This window comes from Gorilla gorilla, chromosome 2 (assembly GCF_029281585.2).
Source record: "Gorilla gorilla gorilla isolate KB3781 chromosome 2, NHGRI_mGorGor1-v2.1_pri, whole genome shotgun sequence".
NCBI lineage: Eukaryota > Metazoa > Chordata > Mammalia > Primates > Hominidae > Gorilla > Gorilla gorilla.
The window spans coordinates 61966603-61987923 of record NC_086017.1 but is presented as its reverse complement, the minus strand read 5'-3'; the positions used below and the strand labels follow the sequence as shown (position 1 = coordinate 61987923).

Here is a 21321-nt window from a genome sequence, read left to right as displayed (position 1 = left end):
AGATGACATGGGGTGGTGTGGGCAGTGGCGGGGCAACAGAGGGTGGTAGAGTCTGCATGCCTAGATTAGAAGTTTCAGAACTTCTTTTCATTTTAAATGGAAAAAAACCCTTTGTGGTTTATATTTTCCAGATTGGACAGCAGCATTGCCATGTGGTGTAAGGGTGTTGGATAGTGCTTGTGTTTATGTTCTTATTGGTTGCCATGGAAAAAAAAATCAGAATAGATGGTTTCCATGGAGATTATCTTACAATTAGTTTCTTTGAAGGTCCGGACATTGCTGCAGGATTCGCTGAGTACTCGTTGCCATCAGGAGCTTTCTCTGTGGCAGTGCTAAAGGCTGGTCAGAACGTTCCGTGGACTTAGACAAAGTCATCTGCCTCCTATGCTTGCAAATCCCAGGACACCAGAGTGGAGGTGATCCTGTGGCTGAGCTTCCTCTTGGAGTCCCACTCGCCTGGCCTCAGCTCCACAGCTCCTTTCAGTCACCAGGAAGGTTTTTTTTGTTTGTTTGTTTGTTTTAATTAAACAAAACAAAACAAAACAGAAAAACCTTTGTATTGTGGAAATTTCAAGCTAGCACAAAAGATAGAATAATGTAACAAACCCCATGTACCACTCACCTAGCTTCAACATTCTGCTAATCTCATTTCATCTGTTTCCCCCACATTTTAAAGAAGAGTTTGAGTGGTTTTAAAAATCCCAGATATATCATTTTTTACTCCAAATAAGGCCATTTCTTAGTTATATAATAGCAGTGCTCTTATCACATCCAATGAAATTAATAGTTCCTTCATATCAGATATCTAGTCCACATTCACATTTTCCCACATTGTGTCATTGTTCAAATAAGGATGCGGAAAGCTTTGAGAAAACCCATGTTCTCTGCTCCCCCTTCCCCGACCCATGGTTCTGGTAGGCGGAGTAGCTGAGGGGGCTTTGGCCTGGAGCTGTCTTGGGCTTGGGGAAGGGGGCGCGTCTGGGCTCACACCACACTCCTGATGTCCTCCAGGATAATTTGGTACTGTGAGCTCCTCGCTCCTTCCTGGAGGTGGGTCAGGCACAGGTGGGCTAGCTACTGCCAGCTATCTTGGGCCAGGCATCCGCTGGGGGGCACTGGCTGTCTTTGAAGCCTGCAGGGGGAGGGAAGGGAAGATGTGATGTAACCTTGGTTCATAACAGCTGTCTGCGACTTCATTTTCCAGGAAAGGAGAGGCTGTTTGACCCCATGGGACACAGCCTTCTGCAACTCCTCCCTGGGAATCGTGGGGCTGCTGGTGGAGGGCTCTGGCTGATCTGCTCTGGTGGCTCTGAGGGCTCTGGTGGAGGGCTGCTGCTTCTGCGGGTTGGGCAGAGCCAGTCCTGGTTATCTATCTTGGCAGGCTTTGCTCGTGTCCTGTGATGCTGCACAAAGTATGAATTACGGAGCTTGGGAGTGATGCCTGGGGTGTGGTTGGTGGCTCTAACACTCTCCATTGAACTAAGTGCAAGGAGAGTTTAAAATAGCCAGCCTTTGTTCCGAGGTTTTAAAAATTCAACTCCAGTAGTTACAATGAGCTGTCTTCAAGTGGATCTATAAATAAACCGCTACTGTTCCTCTTTGTCACTGAGAGCTGTGGCGTCTCCCAGAGATGTCGGCTCTGCCGCTCATCTTCATTAGATGCCTCATCTGTGGGGCAGCTGCAAGCGGAGCTGACACACAGAGTTTGTAATGACAGCAACACATTCCCTTTCAAAAATCCACAGTCCCCAAAAATTAACTACACAGGAAAGATAGTAACTTTGCATTGGAGAAACCTGGCAGAGAGGGCAGTGTCACCATTGATCAAGGTCAACATTCCCTGTAATAAGCCCTTCCGTGTGAACCCTGTGATACTGTGTACATCACTTTTCTGGTGGTGTCCAGCATTTATAACCTGAATCTAATGATAAAACCCAAGTCAGGGAACATTTGATAAAATAACTGATCAATATTCTTCAGAAGTGTCAAGGTCATGAAAGACAAGGGAGGACAAAGGAACTGACACAGATGGGAGGAGGCTAAATACATAATAAATACATCGGTAGGATTCTGGAACATCAGGATCTAAGGACATTAGTAGAAAAACTGGTAAAGTTCAAATGGGGTCACTATTTTGGTTATTGGTATTGTCACAGTGTTAGTTTCCTGGTCTGATCATTGTCCTATGGTTATATAAGACATTAACACTGGCAGAGGGATATATGGAAATTCTCTGTACTATTTTTTGCAACTTTTCTCCAATTCTAAAGTTAGTTCAAAGCAGTTTAATATAAAAGAAATCTACAGTCAGCACTTGGGCTTTATCGGAATCCTTGATCTCCCTACCAGGGTACCTCGGTTCAGGTATGTGCTGTGAGAGGGTAGGCATTTTTGTCTCCAGGTAGGGGGTAGGTAACCCTAAGATACTCAGCACCAGCTCGTAGTGAGCCCTTGGGAGTGTACGTGGAGCTGAACTGAACCAGAGCCGCCCTCAAGGAAGCGGGTGTGTGTTGAGAGGGAATGCTCCCGCACAGGTGTTGGGCAGGGCGGGTTGCCTGCTTGCCTGTGTGGTGGTTTCTGAGGATGCTCCAGAGGTGCATCTGCTCCAGGAACTCCAGAACAGACTCAGCAGGAGTGTGGGCCTGGCCCAGGATGGACCTGCTTCCTCCTGAGGCTTCCTAGCCTCCACCATGCAGTCCTCCCCCTCTGTGTTCCTAAAACCGGCTCCACCTTGCTGCCCCACACCCTTGTGTGCATTTCTCACTGTAACAAGTGTGATGACCTGGAGGGCTCCAGCTTCTAAAGGCTGGGGTTGTTTTCCAGCCCGCTCTGAGCCCCTCCAGGGAAGGAACCGCACATGCCAAGGCATGTTCTTGCTGCCTCTCACTGCTTCTACTGGTTTGAAGTTACTTAGCCGTCACCTCCCTGCTTCATCTCGCTCTCTTCCTGCCTTCCCTCACCTGTGTGTGTCACTTCAGTAAGATAGACCTCTCAGATCAACTTCTTCCTCCTGGGGGCATGTCGGACACCAAATAACTTGCCATTTCTTGCCTATCAAGGCAATCCTTTCACTGTTTTGAAAAATCACCCCTTTGCGTGGGGAAAAATTCTTGGAAATGCTTGCAGAGAGAGGCTGGGGAGTCAGCAGATTGATGGGGGTCAAGCCCAGGAGTGGCCATCACAGCCCTGGGACAGGTCCTCCATCTTGCCATGGGCCTGGGTGAGGAGAACAGAGTCTTGGTTTGTGCATACAGCATCTCCTACATGCCCAAGGCCTGCGAGCAACACAGGTGAAATAGGATGACAGGCACCTGTGATCCCTGCCCCAAAGGGACCACTTTCTGAGAGGGGACTGGGAGATGGCCTGTGGTCCTGGTTCTGTGTGTGACAAGGCCTGGAATCCAGGGGTTGGTCAGGCATGCAGATTCCCCATCCTTCATTTTAGACCTACCCCTCAACCCCTTCACGATTTTTATTTTATGTATTTATTTAGAAATAGGATCTCGGCCGGGCGCGGTGGCTCACGCCTGTAATCCCAGCACTTTGGGAGGCCGAGGCGGGCGGATCACGAGGTCAGGAGATCGAGACCATCCTGGCTAACATGGTGAAACCCCGTCTCTACTAAAAATACAAAAAATTAACCGGGCGTAGTGGCGGGCGCCTGTAGTCCCAGCTACTCGGGAGGCTGAGGCAGGAGAATGGCGTGAACCCGGGAGGCGGAGCTTGCAGTGAGCTGAGATTGCGCCACTGCACTCCAGCCTGGGCGACAGAGCCAGACTCCGTCTCAAAAAAAAAAAAAAAGAAATAGGATCTCTCGCAATGTCACTCAGGCTGGATTATAGCTCAGTGCAGCCTCCAACTCCTGGGCTCAAGTGATCCTCCCATCTCAGCCTCATGAGTAGCTGGGCCTACAGGCGCATGCCATCACACCTGGCTCCTTCACAAGTTTTAATCCAAAGGACACCATGTTGGTTTCCCATAGGCAGGGGCCTGAGGTCAAGGGGTGGCTCTGAGGCCTGACTGTGATCTGTAGTTGTGGAGCATATGATTTGGTTTTGGAGGTTACCGTGTGGACTGTGGACCTCCAGGCCCCATGTCTCTGAATTTTTTTTTTTTTTTTTTTTTTTTTTGAGACGTAGTCTCTCTGTCACAGTGGCGCGATCTCGGCTCACTGCAAGCTCCGCCTCCCAGGTTCATGTCATTCTCCTGCCTCAGCCTCCCAAGTAGCTGGGACTACAGGTGCCCGCCACCTCGCCCAGCTAATTTTTTTGTATTTTTAGTAGAGACGGGGTTTCACCGTGTTAGCCAGGATGGTCTCGATCTCCTGACCTCGTGATCCACCTGCCTCGGCCTCCCAAAGTGCTGGGATTACAGGCGTGAGCCACCACACCCGGCCTGAACTTTCAGAAATGACCTAGCACCTGCCCTACTCTCAGTCTGGCATGGGGAATGTGAAAAGGCACCCTGCATGTTCATACCCCCTAGATGAAAGCCAGAGGTGGGACCAAACCCCACCCTCATGCTCAGGCTGCCTGGAGGCAGGACTGGCAGGACTGCCAAAAGTTAGATGGTTTTAGGAAAGCAGAATTTCTCTTGGGTTCAGGGCTATGTTTGGAATCAGAAGTTTCTTCTCCTTTTGGATTCTAGGCCAGAACCCTAAATTACAGGGCAAATAAGGCTGTAGTGTATCTAGTCTGCAGATATGTGTGGTGAATTCGGTATAGGCTTCTTTTGAGCTTTGATTTGAGAAAATGCCTGTGCCTTTCCTCTTGAGAAGATGGACATGAGGCTGAGTCCACGTGAGCTCGGTGTGTTCCCTGCTTCCCTCCCCAGGGGCAGGTTTAGCAAACATGGAGGTAGACAGACATGGCTGCCTGTCAACTTTTCATGAAGGCAAATTGTCAAAGGCCTGAGGCCAGGACTAAGAAACATCTGTGTCTGTGAGTCTCCTCATCCACAGTTAGCAGGCTGTACAGTGAACAGTCCAATCGAAGATTCAGTTGAAAAGATTTAATCATGGGGGTGTGTTTGTGTCCATTTCTTCCAGTTTTGCACAGGGCAGCCCTGCTTTGGAAATGTAGTAACGTGCCTTGGTTTTCGGTGAGCAGTGGCCAGACATGCTGTTCACCTGGGTCTGTACAGGAAGGGTGAGTGAGATAGTCCAGCTCTTGGCCCCAGGTCACCTTCTTCTCCTCTCTCTTGCCTAGAATCAAGCTTTGGACCAGTTCCTGGATGCTTTTGTTTATTACAGAGTTTCAGTTTCAGGAGCGGGCTGGGCAAAGGGCATGGTCCAGTGTTAGAAATTAAAAGAAAAGTAGAAAGTTCCACCTTGAGCAGGTGTTAAGAATTGTCCATTTCAGCCCCTAAGAGGGGTGTGTTCCATCTCTGCTCAAGCTCCAGCCTGCTGACCAGGTGTGTGCAGACCTTGCTCCTGACTGCCAAGCTGTGTACAGACTCCTAAGCAGTGGAGGCCTGACACTCCATGGACTGCATGGCTGCTGCTTGGGAGACCCTGCCTGGGAATCTCTGCGGCTCTCTCGAATTCCACTGGGAAACTGGGGCTTTGGGAATTGAACTGCATTGAGTTATGACTCTGGCTTTGCATTTGGAAAATGTAATTCCCAGACTGATGATGGACCTTGTGGGCCTCACCTGGGGTCTTCAGCCTTGGGTTTGGCCCATTGGTAATGCCCAGTGGAGAGCTGGTGATTTTCACCTTGAGGGCAGAGTGGCAGTGATGGACGGTGTCAACTGTGTCCTGTGATGGGTAGGTTGGTCCCCTAAGGACATTTTAGTTGTAACCACATGTTTTTTGTTTTCAGTCTGGCTTTATAATTTACGAATAGTAACATTCACCATTTTAGAAAGTGAACAGTTCTCTGAGTTTTGACAGAAACAGTCATGTAACCACCACCACAATCAAGATATAGAATCTTTCCATCATCCCAAAATGTTCTCTTTTGCCTCTCTGTAGTCAATCTACTCACTCCACCCCCAGCCCCAGGCAATCATTAATCTGCTTTCTGTCACTATTGATTAGTTTGTATTTTTTAGACTATGATATAAATGGAATTATACAGTTATGTATTCTTTTTGGTCTGGTTTCTTTCACTCAGTCTAATTATTTTGAGATTGACCCACACTGTTATATGTATCAGTAGTTCATTCCTTTTTATTTAATCAAATGGATATACCACAGTTTTGTTTTGTTGGTGAGCATTTGGGCTATTTGCAATTTTTGGCTATTATAAATAAAGCTGCCATGAATGTTCATGTACATATTTTTCTATGGAAATATGCTTCCATTTTCTTGGGTAAATACGTAGGAGTGGAATGGCTGGGACATATAATAGGTGTATGTTTAGCTTTTTAATAACTGTCAAACTTTTCAAAATGGTTATGCCATCTTACGTTCGTGCCAGCAGTATATGAGAGTTCAAGTTACTCCACCTCCCTTCCAACACTTGGCATGATCAGTTTTTTTTACCTTTAGGCTATTCTAATACGCATATAGTTGTATGTCTCTGTGGTTTTAACTTCCATTATCCTAATGATTAATGATGTAGAGCATCCTTTTTAACATTTCTGCTCTTTCAAAGAGCAGAAGTTTTGGATTTTGAAGTTCATTTTATCAATTTTTTCTTTTATGGATCATACTTTAGGTGTCATATCTAAGGAATATACCCAACCCAAGGTCACAGAGATTTTCTATGTTTTACAGGAAAAATGTGTATCAGTTTTATAGTTTTAGGTTTTGTTTTTTGTTTTTTATTTTTATTTTTTGAGACGAAGTCTTGCTTTGTTGCCCAGGCTGGAATGTGTTGGCACAATCTCGACTCACTACAACCTCTGCCTCCCACGTTCAAGCGATTCTTCTGCCTCAGCCTCCCTAATAGGTGGGATTACAGGTGCCCGCCACCACACCTGGCTAATTTTTGCATGTTAGTAGAGACGTGGTTTTGCCATTTTGGCCAGGCTGTTCTCAAACTCTTGACCTCAGATGATCCACCTGCCTCAGCCTCCCAAAGTGCTGGGATTACAGGCATGAGCCATTATACCCGGCCTTACAGTTTTAGATTTTACACTTAGGTCTATGATCCATTTTGAATTAGTTTCTGTATGTGGTGCAAGGTATGTACCGAAGTTCATTTTTTTGCATGTGGATACTCAGTTGTTTAATCAACTGTTGGAAATACTAACTTTTCTGTACTAAGTTGTTTGTGCACCTTTATTAAAAATTAACTGGCCAGATACTGGTCTAGAGTTTCTGGATTCTCTTTGTTCCATTAATCTACGTGTCTATCCTTTTACCAATACCACAGTGTCTTGGTTAATATAGTTTTAGACTAAGTCTTGAAATCATGTAGTGTGATTCCTCTAATTTATTCTTTTTTTCAAAATTGTTTTGGCTTTTCTAGTTCCTTTGCCTTTCCATGTAAATTTTAGAATCAACTTCTTGATGCCTATAGGTGATTTGGGAGGAAATTGACATCTTTACAACATTGAGCCTTTAATACGTGAGCATGATATATCTCTTCATTGGTATAGGTCTTCAATTTTTCTCATTAATGTTTTGTAGTTTTCAACATACACATTTTGCACATATGTTGTTAGATTTATACTAAAGCATTTTGTAGTGTGTTGAATGGGAGCCTCCCTGAAAGATATGTCTACATCCTAACCCCCAGAAACTGTGGAGATGACTTTACTTGGGGGAAAAGATCTTTGTGGATGTAATTAAGAATCTCAAGGTGAGATCGTCTTGGATTGGTGGTCCTAAATTGAATGACAAGTATCCTTAGAAGAGCCACACAGAAGAGAGACACACAGAGAAAGGAGAAGAATGCCATGTGAAGACAAAGGAGTTATGTAGCCATAAGCAAAGGAATTATGGAGCCACCAGAAGCTGAAAGAGGGAAGGCAGCATTCTCCCTTAGTGCCTCCAGAGGAAATGTGGCCCTGCCTTGATTCAGACTTCCAGAACTGTGAGAGAATTAATTTAGATTGTTTTATGCCATCAAATGTGACAATTTGTTACAGCAGCCCTAGGAAACTATTAATAATATATACTTCATGTTGTTTTGGTGCTATTGAAAAGATAATGGCCAAGAATTTTCAAAAAATAATGAAAGGCATCAAACCATAGTTCCAAGAAGCTCAGAGAAACAGCAAACAAGCTGGAGAAAAACAAAACAAAACAAAATCCTAGATGAGTTATATTCAAACTTCTGAAAACCAAGGATTAAGAAAGAAATCTTGAAGGTAGCCAGAGAAAAAAAGACATATATACGTGGATCAAATGTAAGAATTATGAAGAATTCTCGTGAAACTATACAAACTGAAAGAGTAACATCTTTAAAGTTTGAAAGAAAAACTGCCAACCCAAAGTTCTGTACTTAGCAAAAATATTTTAGCAATGATGGGAAAATAAAGACCTTTTTTTCCCCTCCAGACAAACCAAAGCTGACAATTTTTTACCAGCAAATTTGTATTATAAGAAATATCTAATTTCTCTCTCTTCTCCTTCTAGGATTCCAATTGTCCATGTGTTAGAGACAGTATTGTCTTGTAGCTTATGGAAGCTCTGTTCTGTTTTATCCCTCTGTGTTTCAGTTTGAGGAATTAATCCATCTTTAAGATCACTAATTTATTTTCCCATTGAGCCCATTATAGCCTACTTCTCTGTTACTGGGTTTCTTATTTCTGTTGTTTCCATTTGACTCTTTCTTATAATTTCTGCCTTTCTGCTGAAATTCTCCATTTGATCATGTGTGTTATTCAGTAGAGCCTTTACCATATTAATCATAGTTATTTTAAATTTTGTATCTCATAGTTTCAACATCTAGGTCATCTGAGTCTGCTTCTACTGACTGCTTTGTCTCTTGACAGTGGGGTTTTTTTCTCCCTGCCTTTTTGTGTCTCATAATGTTTTATTAAATGCCAGGCATCATGCTTAGGACAGTAAAGACTGAGGTAAATAGTCTTATCAGGAGTTGAGCTTAGTTTAGTGTTACCTAACGTACCTAGGATGAGGTCTGGGTGATGGAGGATTTTCTCAGTCATTTTCCTCACTCTCACCTTTCAGCCAGCCCTGTGGGCATGCCCCTCAGAGGGGCATGCTTTTTTCCATGTTCTTGGCCCTCCTCCCTAGATAGGCTGCTGTTGCTTATTGCTTGGTGCTTGATATTTTTTTTTTTTTTTGCTGGGGGTTGGGGTGGGCCCTGTTGTCTTGACCCAGCTTCAGTCTTAAGCAGACTCTGTCTCCCTGGGTCTCAAAAGTGAGACATTCTTAGCGGTCCTGCTCCTTCCTCATTCAAAGGAGACCTTGATAATCTCAGCTCAGGATAGTTTCCTGCCTCTCCCTCAAGGGAAGAGGTGTTTTTATATTTGCTTTTCCCTAGTAGCTTCAGGATGCTCTTCTACAGGGGAGAGGTCCTGGCAGGGCTTCATACCTTTCCTTACTCACCCTCCTCTCCTAGGCCTGCACCTCCAAGAACGGTTTTCTTCCATCTACTGTTCTGCCCCCATTTTTTTTTGTCATGAAAGCCCAGTGGAGGTCTGTGGAGGAGAACCTGTGCGTGGGTGCAAGCTCTACTTGTGTCTGTGGCACCTGGGGGTTCTGCACTCTTACCCTAGTCTGCGCTCGGTCTCCAGCAGTTTGTTAAAACTGTAACTTACCCACTCGTATGGCATTTGGTGTCTCTTCTCCTCATGCTTTGCCATAGGTGACCCACAGCTGATGCTCACTTTCTATTTTCCTTGGAAGTGTCTGTCTTTCCTTAGATTTCAGGCTACTGGTTGCTCTGTGACTTCAGCTCTCTGATTTAAGAGAAGTTATGATTCTTTTAGATTGTCAGTCTTTTTCTTGTTAGGATGGAATTAACACTTTCCCCAGCTTTATATATCCTAGGCAGCAGCTCCTTATCCATACTTGTATCTTGATGGAAGAGTGAGATCACGGTCAATTCAGAGACCTCTCAAGAAGTCAACTCCAGATGGGTTGATTTCTTGTCACAAGGAAGATCTACAAGCTGTTTCTTTTGTTTTTAATGAAATGTTATGGTTTGGTTCCTCATGTGTCTTGGTAGCTGAGTATCAGCCACAGACATTTAGGCAATTCCTACTGTGTGTGAAGTGCTGAGCTCCTGGTGGTGTATGAAAAGCAGGCAGCAGAGGAAACAGGAACTGAGGTGGGCAACACATTAACCAACTGTGAGAGGCCAGAGTCCCACCCCAGGGTGGCATGAGAGGAGACACCTGCAGACCCCAAGTGATATTTCCCAAAGTTAGAGCCATCTCTTGAGAGTCACCTTTTTTCGTTTTGGTATTAAGATGTTTATATTTGGCAAAAGTGAAATGTTGTTGAATTGGTGTAGGCCTATACGAGTATATGTGTGGATTAATCTTTGTTGTTATTTTAGTGAGCATTACTTTTTCTTTTGAGACGGAGTCTTGCTCTGTTGCCCAGGCTGGAGTGCAGTGGTGTGATCTCAGCTCATTGCAACCTCCACCTCCTGGGTTCAAGTGATTCTCCTGCCATAGCCTCCCGAGTAGCTGGGATTACAGGTGCCTACCACCATGCCTGGCTGATTTTTGTATTTTTAGTAGAGATAGGGTTTCACCATATTGGCCAGGCTTGTCTTGAACTCCTGTCCTCAAGTGATCCACCTGCCTTGGCCTCCCAAAGTGGTTGGGTTACAGGTGTAAGTCACCGTGTCTGGCCTCTTTGTGTTATTTTATTCATGTTATACTTAACTGAGAACCACCAGGCAAAACCCCTAGGACTCTTTGATGTTGAACAGACAAAATGCTGATGTGACTTTTGCATTTAAATGCTGCTTGGGTTATTCTGCCACTGTCATTACTCATGGCTCTGGTACGACTGTCTCTCCCCACTCTTGTGTGTCATTTTCTTATCTCTGCTTTCTTGCTTATTTGCCCAGCTCTCAGGGAAATGCCACAGCTCCAGAGTGCTGGCATGCAGGTGAGTGGCTACAGAGCTGTGAGGGGTGGGGCTGCTGGCCCTTTGCTGCAGTGCAGACAATGGGGAGGATTCATTACACAGGAATTTTACCTCGTTGGGCCCTGCTCTTTGAGGTGTTGAGTGTTTGTGGAGGGCCTGCTCTGAGTTCAGCTCTGTGCTGGGCAATCATTCCAGGGCAGCTGGGTTGGGGAAGTGACGCAAAAAGCATTAGACCTAGGATTCAGAGGCCTCCATGGGGACGTTGGAGAGGAATTGTGCACATGGAAGCCCAGCTGCAGTCAATGTCACCTGCCAGAGGCTGTCTCATGTCCGGGAAGAGCCTGCACTTTGGGTTCAGATCCCAATTCTGTTATTTGCTGGGTAACTTAGAACAAATTACTTAACCTCTTTGAGCCCAAGGGTCCATATCTGAAAAATAAGGTTAATAATGCCTATTGGGAAGGGCCATCATAAGGATGAAGTGAGGTTACACATATTAAGTGAGGTGACATTAAATGAGGGCACACAGTGGATGGCAAGTAAACCATGGCGATTGCTGGACTGGTGGAGTGTTAAGTGCTGTGATGTTTTCTGATGGGAGTGGGCAAGGAGGCAGGGAAATGGCTCAAGGCAGCCCTGGAGTTTGAGGCTGGTTACCTTTGGACAGTCGTTTTCTGACTGAGCCTTAGTTCTCTTTATTGTCAAATGGAGACAGCCCATGAAAGTGTGGTATAGGTGGGAAAACATGGTGGCTGCCACAACCCTCTGTTGTAAAGGCCACCTCTCCAGCTTGGAGCACCATGGCTGCTGTCTTTAATACTCCCTTGGAGCTGGCTCAGCTTTGGCTCATCCAGGAGGGTTTCTATTGCTAAAGTCAGTGGTACTCACCCTGCCTCCCTGCAGCATCCACTGTGCTTCCAGAGGCTGAGCTCAGTACTGTCCATTTCTGGGCCATTCTGCAGAAACTCACATTTTCCATTCCCTCCTTCCTAGGCAGCCAACAGCCCCAGACTCTGGCCCATTCCATGACAATGCTGGCTGTGGGACAGAAGAGTTCCCTGCTCACACCCTTCCTCCAGTGGAAGAGTGTGTGTCTGCACTGCTAGGGGGTCCTCTGGAAGGAGTGGGCACAGCACTGAACATTTCTTAAGAAAGGCCTGCTGGTAGCTTCAGATAAGCACCTCTCACAGCCCAGCCGTTTGAAGGACTGGCCCAGTCTTCATCCCTATTTTATAGATGAGGAAATGGAGGCCCAGAGCTGGTCAGTCACTGTCTGAGTCACCATTCCTCACCACTGCACTCTGCTGTGTCTCCTGACAGAACTGCGTTAGTCTGGGGGCCACTGTGGTAGGCTGAAGTCTCTCCTGGCAAGGCTGGTGGACTTCTGAAATTTCCTTTTGGGATGGGCTTCTGGGTAAGCATTGAGATCTGAAGCACGTTGATTCCTGGAGGACTGGAAGAGACCCAGCCCTGATGGCCGAAGTCTTAGAAATGGCCACGGAAGTGGCTGACATGCTGATGATAGGTGTGTGGACACGGTGCTGCTCATGCTGTCAAGAACATCCCTCTGGCTCATGTCTCACATTCAAGTTCTCCTGTAGCTACCATGAGGGCCAGCATTTTTCCAAGTTCAAATCAGCATGCCCTTGAAAGTTTGTGATCTATGAGAATAGAATACTTACCTAATAAAGGAAAACATGCAGGTAGGGTCCATGTGCTGAACCACATTCCCACAGGAACAAGTCCACAGAGGAACTGCAGGCTCTAAGACCAGCCCTGCCCTTGGACACCCATGGCTCCAGCATCCCACCCACTGAACATGTGCACAGCACTTCCTCGGTCCACAGAAGCCTTTGTGCATAAGGCAAGGAGCTGACTTTGCTGAATTTAGGGGCTGAAGGGCCTTACGCAGAAACACTAAGCCCCTCACCTCCTGGAGTCCTATCTGAAGCAGCCCAGGGGTGCCTTTCCTGTGGATTCTGATTCCTGCCAGCCATGTGCCAGCCTGGGACATGCACACAGAAATCTTTGTTTTTCCAGGGGATCTGGGCCAGGGTGGGGTTGGAACACCCCTCTCCCCGCCACACACACACTTCCACCAAGTTCTGGGCCACAGCTTCTTGGGCCTGGGAAAGGCATTTGTGAAGCCTGGCACATCCCCATGTTGAAGGGTGGGGAATTAGAGTTGAGCTGACCAGGAAGAGGAGGGACTTCAGGCCCAGGCCAGGCTTCAGCATCTCTGGACTCACCTGGGTGCCTGCTGGTGGGTGCCAGCTGCCCGAAGATATGGGAGGCAGCTAGCCTCCCTGAGGGGCTCCAAGAGCAGGCTGAGGCCACTCACTGGCCTACCTGCCCTCCTCCCCAGGCCCCTTCCTGCCTGGACCACGAGGCGTTCTGATTCCACTCCCCACTTAAGGCCTCTGCCTGGAAAGGTGTGTGTGTGGACCCAGATGTGGGAACACCGCCACGCTGCTGTTTCTCACTGACACTTGGAGCTTACCTTCTCAAATTTGCTGGTGGTTTTCCCTTTCATCCTTTGGAGGGGCTATTCCTCTCACAGTATTTCTTCAAGCACTGGATAGACTGAGGAACTTTTTTCTTTCTGTCTTTAGCCAGAAGTGGACTTCCCTGTCCCCCCAGGCAGAGGCAGGAGTGTGGAGTCTGTGCAGAGCCAGCCCCAGGAACCCGTGAGTGTGCCCCAGACACTGACTAGCACGCTGGAGCACATTGTGGGCCAGCTGGATGTCCTCACTCAGGTAGGCCACACTGTGGGTTCACCCGTCATCCCGTCATCTGCACTTGGTCCCGCATTTGGACCGTTTGAAGTTGGACAACAGGTGCTGGATTTTTAAAAACATAATTATAACGGACCTGTTTTCCAGTCCAGATTAATGACATTGCAGAGCCTTCCCAGGGATCCTGGCTCTTGGAGCCATTCAAGCCCTGGCCAGACCACTAGACTCCAAAATCCCCAATGCTGGGTACTACTGGAGTGTGCTCACCTAGAGCTGGCCTGGGCCACTGAAGAGCTTTGAAAGAAACACTGTGTTTGTTTATTCCTCCCACTCTTTGCTGGATGGGCACTGCAGGGGCATGCCAGGGAACTGAGTAGTGAGTCAGGGCTTCTGAGAGCCTAGGCTCTGAGTTTGAGCCTGGACCTTTCCTTATCCTCTGTGCAACCTTGGGGAAATCCCTTCAGTTCTCCAAGCCCTGGTATGTTTATCTGTAATGTGCTGGTGGTTGTGGGCTCTGCCTGCCACATTCATGATGAGAAGTAAGGGAGATGAATCTGGGAAATGTTTGGCCCATGCCTGGCCCTAGGTAGCTGCTCAATAAATGTTAGTTGTGGCCCTGACCACCCTCGTCACTGAGATGGATATGGGCCCTGCCCTCTGGAGCGTAGGTTGGCAGCCATAACACAGGCTCGTAGTGTAGCAGTTTCAGTAAGAGCAAAATCCCTTGACAAGAGGTGGTGGCCAGCACTAGGGGCATGCTTGGCAGGGCCATCTCACCCGAGGGAGGAAGAGAGGTCCTGGCTGCCTGCGGCTCTGGAGAGGCCATGGGCACGTCCAGGGAATGAGTGAAGCTCCAGGTGACTGGCATGTGGATATGTGGTCGTGGGGTGGGGGGCAAGGCAGGATTTAGAGGTTCCCCAATTCCTCATCTCCTTGGCTCCTGAGGCCAGGCTGGGACTCTGCAGATCCTCCTCTGCCATGCCAGCACATGGGTAGAGCGAGGCTGCAAGAGGGACACATGTGGCCCACGAGGAAAAGAGGTGTTAAAGCCAGGGGGTGGGGGATGGGGAAGCAAGGAAGAGTGGTCTGCAGTCCAGCTCACATGAAGGACGCAAAGGACCCTTGATGTCACTAACGGAAATGGAGCTGAGATGGCATGGTATCCTTTCCCCAGCTTGGGATCGTGGGCTAAGTGAGAAAAGCTCTTCCAGGGTGTGTCATCATAGCCCAGCTGGGATGGCACACCTTGGGCCCACTGAAGAAAGCACTCTTGAAGGGAAAGGCCAGGTGTCATGACTGGGGGCTGTGGGACTCCAGGGCACAGTGTACAGACCTTGCTGAGAGGCTGCTAAGCCCTGAGAAGAAGGCATGTGCTGAGAGAGATGTGAGCAGCATGCAAAGACTTAAAAGCCACCCCACTTCAAACCCGTCAGCAACTGCCTCATGTTTTTCACAGCCTCGCCAAGTGAGAGATTAGGGGAGGTGGAATCAATTAGAACTTTATAGGATAAAATTGGAAATTAAGTCTGAGAAGGTGGTTAAAAATAGCTTCATTGGATCCAGAGGAGTATAACACTAAAAACATTTCCTGTCACTGTTTTTTAGGGGTGCACATGGAAGGTTTTGTTATGTGTTCACAGTTAGGAGTATGATAGTAACTTTTAAAAAACTTGCATCGCAGAGAGTAAGTGAAGGCTGGCCTGTGGCCTGTGGCCTTTGGCCCATGGCTGGGTGTCTGGATGTCTCAATGCTTCTGTGGCACCCTGGTCCTGCCTCACACCATTCAGCCCCTTTGCAAATCCAACTGGCAGGCCACCCCCGACCAGATGCCAACAATATCAGCCAGTCACCTGCTTTGCAAAACTGACAGTGTCTGTGTGTTTCTGGATGCCATAAAGCGAGGCATGTTCTTGACGGACTCAATGCGTCCCGAGGAAACTTGAGTTCTGCAGATGAAGCACCAGTTGAGGCCTTAAAGTTCAACCCATTTTCAGAACTGTGCCTAGCACCTTTGTGCTAATCCTGGCAAGTTCTCCTTGGGCTTGACTGTTGGTTGTCTTCTAGGCCAAGCTTTCTCTCCTGGAGATGGGGCTTTCTCTAGCTGAGATGTTCCAGCCACAGCCAGAGCTATCTCCACCAGGGGGTTGAAAGTTTCCCTGTGCCTTTCTCTTGGCATTGGCCCAGCAGAGGCAGGCCCACAGCAGGCCCCGCTCTGGATGGTCCAGACTGACCCAGCCCTCCCCTGAAGCTTAGTGCCAGGCGGCCACCACCATCCGTCTTCCCAAGCGGCTTGTTCAGCTGGGCTTCCTACTTGGTCTGTGGATATTGGTCTCGGGTGCCACCCCATCAGCAAGCACTCCTCGCCATCTGCCCAGTCCTGAAGAGCCTTTGTGTTCTGGAGGGGTAGGATGCCCAGCCACCCCAACACTGATTCCTACTACAAAGTCATCCATGTGAATTGTGCTGTTCTCCTCTGTTGCCCCCACCATCCCTTCCCTCCCCCACAGGGAAGTCTACCTCAGAGTGGCCTTTGAGAGGGAGCTGCCTTCTGGGTCCTTCAGGCCTCCATCCTGCAGAACATCCTTCTAGGGGAGAGCCATGGGGATGCAGCGGGCAGTAGCCAGGGATGTTTTCTGAGTGAGTCACAGAGTCTCCAGCCCCTGGGTAGGACACCCTATTTCAGAGGCTCACAGTCTTCAAAGCCTGCCTTCCTGTTCAACAGGCTTGTATGGCCCCATGTGGCAAGGTCACCTCTGTGGATGTTTGTGGCCTGTCTGGCACCAGTCTGAGGGTCAGGGACCCAATCTCAGTCCTCCCCAGGGTGACCCCTTCAGCGGCTCCTCTGTGTAAAGGAAAGGCCTGGAAGCCAGGAAGCTGAGTGAGCCAATGGAGAGGAGTGGCTCAGGCTTTGTCTGGCTTCCCCATTGCCTAGCTCAGCGACCTTGGGCAAGTCACTTTGAGTCCATGTGCCTTACTTTCCAAATCTGGAACACAGAGCTGATAATAATACCCACTTCATAGGCCTCTTGGGAAGCTCCTTGAATAGTACCTGACAACGCCGTGCACTGCTGATGTGTTGGGTGCTGCTCCTGTTGCTGCCATTGTCGTTATCCAAGGCTTGGGGGCCAGGGGGATCTGCATGACAGCACCAGAAATAGCTCTCCCAATTTTCCACTGCCTCATGAAGCTAGACCCTTCCCTACCCAGGAGAGCCATTCCTTGGCCCTCAGAGCAGAGGTGGCAGGTTCCTTCCATGCACACACATTCACTGAGCCCACTCTGTGTGGTGGGCCCTGTGTGAGACCCAGTCCCACCTTCAGGAAGAACTCAGGACTGAATCTGCCGAGGTCAGAGCCAGGCCTCCCCAGAGGAGCCGGCAACTGGAATCACTGGAAACAGGTGGGAGTCCAGACACCGGGTCAAGGCCATGGGTCCTCTGGTGTGGGGTAACAGAAGCAGCAGCCCAGGAGTTTACCCTCACCTGACGGGACACTAGGCAAAGTCGAGGCCTGACCCATGCTGAGGGTCTGGGGTAGAGTGGAGATGGGGACACAGAGAAGTTGAGACGCGAGCAAGGGCAGTGCTATCATGGCTCCATCCCAGGGGCGATGAGACAAACAGCACTTTGGCTGGCCCCTGCAAGGCTCCTGGTCTCCGGAGCAAGCCAGCAAGTGGGGCAGCTTCCCCCAGCCTTCCCAGGCCAAGAGGCCTTTCAGATGAAGAGGAAACCAAACTGCCCTTGGGACTTGCACAGCATCAGAAACCCTTTAACTCCAGAAATGGGGTTGGTGTTTTACTTTTTTATGAAAGCCTTTTTAATAAAATCCATACATTATTTTTCAAAAGTGTATTTATATGGGGAAAATAGACTTTGGGGTGACCTTGTGAGCCGAGCAGGTGCAGTCTTCAGGCCTCCCCACGTAGTTGTTTTAGATGAAAAGTCCTCAGAATGTGGGGATCACATACTCATCATAGTTGTCATCCTCCTGGTTTTTATCTGAGGCCTGCCACTTTCCAAGGACTTCCCTTTGTGGACCTCACTTTATCCTCCCACCTGGCGCGTGGCAGCAACATCATGCCAGGTGCAGATAACGTGTTAATAATGGCTTGTTGTGCCTGGACCAGCCTCGGGGTCCAGCCAGCCTGGGGCTTCTCCAGGAGGCCAGGTGATCCTGATCTTAACCACTGTGGGTCAGAGCTTCCCTAGCTTCCCTTACCAAACAGTTTTGGTGCAGTTAGGGATGGCTTCATCAAGAAATTCTGCAAACCAAACTTGACCTCCCTGAAAGGTAAGGCCAGAAGCTCTTGCCCAGGGCTCTGTGATCAGAGAGCCCAGCAGGCCGAGTCCCTTAGGTCACCAGCCAAAGAGCACACACACCCTTGCCCTGGCCTGCCCCTATGTGGGGATGACCCCTCCTTGCCCCAGCAAACACTGAGCTTGCTGTTTGGGGCATCACTGGTTTCTTCACTAAGCTTCTCTGGGCCCTGATCCCAGCTGATGCCATGCTTTGAGCAGCTGGGGTTTGTTCAGCTTTACACATCCCCACCAGCTGTGGGGAGCAACTGTTCCTCCTTGAGTTTCAGGGCTGCTCTGTTCACCCAGTGAGCCACCTGCCCGTCAGCCTGGGCACACCTCCACCATTCATCACCTGGGTGACCTTGGGCAGGTGACATCAATCCCAGAGCCTCAGTCTCCTCCCTTGTAAAATGGGGAGAGATGCCTCATTGGGTCCTCCGAGCTCTGCTGTGCGGCTCTTGGTTAACTGAGTGTGCTAGACTGGTGCCAGCTGTTCTGTGAAGCACAGCAGTGAGTCGATGTTCTCCTGGGAGCAATATGGGAAAGCACTGGGGCAGGCTTGTGGCACAGGAATGACAGGAGTGGACATTCCACAGTCCCCATACCGCTGGACTGAAGTCCCAGAAATGCTTTTGAGTTGCCAGTGAGACTCTAGTGTCTGGCTAGGCAGGAGGATAAGAGAGGGGAGAAAGAAGTCATTCCCCAACCCCGGGAAGGAGGAGGGCACAGGAGGTGACAGAGTCACTGGGGTGCACATAGACACTTGAAAATCAGACATGGGTCATGGGGCCCATTAGATCAGACCCTTCCACCTGGACCTAGGCAACAGGGGCCAAGATGGAAGCTCTTTGAAGATGTATATGATACTTCTGTTCTTTGAATGTAGATATTGTAATGGTTTTTAGGGAACATGTATTTCCTAACAATGGAACTGAAGATTTTCTTTGGAGGGCTTTTTGTTCCTCAAGCCCCCTATGGGAATTCTCAGGAGCTGCTAGGCCTGAGGTCAGGAGCGTGGGCGTCACATGCTGCAAGCTCCCCGCCCCACTGAGAGATCGCACGCCTCTCCCTCAGGGTCCAAGGGCCCTGCTCTGAGCCTGTCCTGAGACCCACCCCTCCCCTATCCCCTCTGGAGAGAGCACACGCCTGTCCTGTGGCTGCCCTGGGGTCACCCACCTGCTGGGCCTGCCTCAAGTCTTCTGAGAAAGTTGGCTTGACCCCAGAGGCCCAAGGGTTCCAGAGAAAAACCCAGACAAGGAGTCAGAAGCTGCACCTGCTCAGACCCGGCTCTGCCTCTTTGGCTTTCCACCAAGGGGAGATTTTAAGCGCTGCCCCTCTGTCTGTCTGTCCCATGGGGTGGGCAGCAGAGGTCAGCCTCCTCAGGTGGGGCCAGGACTTCCCCTGGGGCCTTGTTTCATCTGCCTGCCCCCAGGCCAGGCTCCTCCATTCTGAGCACCCCTGGAGGACTCTAGGCCAGACCCCGAGGCTGCTAGGCCTGCCTGCCCAGGGATGGGCGTTCAGTAGGTGTGCAAGCAGAGGCCCTGGGCCTGACCCTGGTATTGTTTCCCCTTGTGCTCTTGGGGGTGATGCCAGGTGATCTAGGGGTCTTTTTCACAGATGCTGGAAAACTTCGCCAGTGAGCAGGGAGAGAGGCTGTTTCCACAAATAGCCACTGCTACATGAGCTCACCTCCACGCTGGCTCTGTGGCTTCCTTCATGGACCCTCAAGAGGCCAGAGGGCTGCTGCACAGTGCTCAGCTGCCCTCAGGAGTAATAGGTTTCAGTGGTGTCTGGAAGTTGCAGAGGCCCTGGGCCTTCCTTAGGCCAAGGGGGTGGATCTCGGGGGTGTGGACAATGACCCAGGAGCTGGGGAGGCTGCTGTGAGGGGGCCCGGCATAGGCCCAACATGCGGCTTGGTGGTTTTGCCTCAGAAGCCCACAGCAAAGTTATTTTTGACTCCAGTTTCACGTCTTGCTGCTTTTTAAAAATACCGAGCCATGAAATTCCTGCTCCAACTGTTTTTTTATGGCACCCAGTGTTTCAGGCTGGCCACAGCAATGCTGTGATGTCACGTTCCAGTTCCTGTGACTCATGGAGGCTGCTGGGCTCCGGGACTTGAAAATGCATGTGGTGGGGAGCAGGCAGGGAGCAAGCCCACCAGCCCTGCTTGTTTGGGTCTCTTTGGCATTCGATTTTGTTAAGTGTTCAAGTCATTGCGTTTTGCTGTCCTAACTCAGCAAGACCAAGGATTTTTGCCTGTTTGCTTTGGGGATAGAGAATGGCCTATTTGCTTTGAGATACCTTAAACCTGCTCCCCCACCCCCCACCCCCATGGTAGTCCTGGAAGTTCCTATTTGACGGGCTGCTCAGGTGAGGCATCTGGTTCCACACTGGTGGGGAAGTTGGCAGTGCCTGGCCCTGATGTGGGCCAAGCTGCCTCACTACTCTCAGGGGCTCTCTGTATCCCTTTTTCCTGGGAGGACCTGCTGTTGCTTATGGAAATAGACCCCCAATTTTATAGTTATACAGTTTTCCATGGGGATCGGTCCTCCCACGTGCACCCAGACAGAATTTGTTGGGAGGGTATAGAGTGAAAGTCACCCAGTGCGTCTTCCCATGATCCCAGGAGGGCGTGTGCAGCCCTCCTAACACTGCTTCCACTAGCAGACAGGGCCATAAGGGTGGTGGTGGGTTGTTTCTGCAAAAATGGGCCCCCTCTCTGCATCAGCACATCTAGCCAGCTCACCTGCTTGGTCCAGAGTGGATGTAGCCACCCTCCTTGTTGTGGACCTTCATGGATTGCCCTTTTGGCCAGAGTCATGTTCAGGACAACCTGAACTTCTTTGTGGGGGTTTGGAAACAAGAGGCTTGTTTTCCTTCTGTTAAGAGGCTACTTCTGGGGGACAAGGGACTCAAGACACTGTCTGTTCTGTGCCAGGGACACACTTGGTGGCAGAGGGACTGGGGGAAATGTCTGTCTGCGTGGGCCCCTGGCAATTCCCCAGCCCTGTTACTATTTTTGGCATTTTTCCCAAAGGCTCCTCTGGCTTTGCAAATGTGGCGGGACAGGGGAGCCTGTGTCTTCCCCAAGTCACAGGTCAGGGCGGGCCAGTGCCCTGCCTCCTTTGTGACATGCAGCCTGCGAACAGCACTCAAAAACGGGCAAGCTCGTGTTTGCAGGGGGACTGGATGGCAGCTCCCATGGGGGTCGGGCAAAAAACTCTGGTTTTCTATCTTTTATCCCGTCTGTGGTTGTGGCAGAAAGCACCCGCTTCCCAAAGAGGCTGCAGATTGAAGGCCCCTGCCTGCCAGATGGGCTCGACAGT

At 49.3% G+C, this 21321-nt stretch overlaps 1 protein-coding gene across 5 annotated transcripts in view; it reads left to right on the top strand.

Annotated features, from left to right (window-relative positions):
* POC1A (POC1 centriolar protein A) overlaps positions 1-21321 on the top strand; it is a 79715-nt gene that overhangs the window by 44787 nt on the left and 13607 nt on the right. For 2 of the 5 annotated variants that reach the window (XM_004034267.5, XM_055382571.2), the window contains exon 10: positions 13576-13719. The exons of 2 other annotated variants lie outside the window; for them this stretch is intronic. In XM_004034267.5, coding sequence (XP_004034315.4) covers positions 13576-13719 — 144 coding nt within the window. Of the gene's footprint in view, positions 1-13575; positions 13720-21321 lie in introns of those variants that run through there. One more of the 5 variants, XR_008678353.2, reaches the window with a different exon arrangement.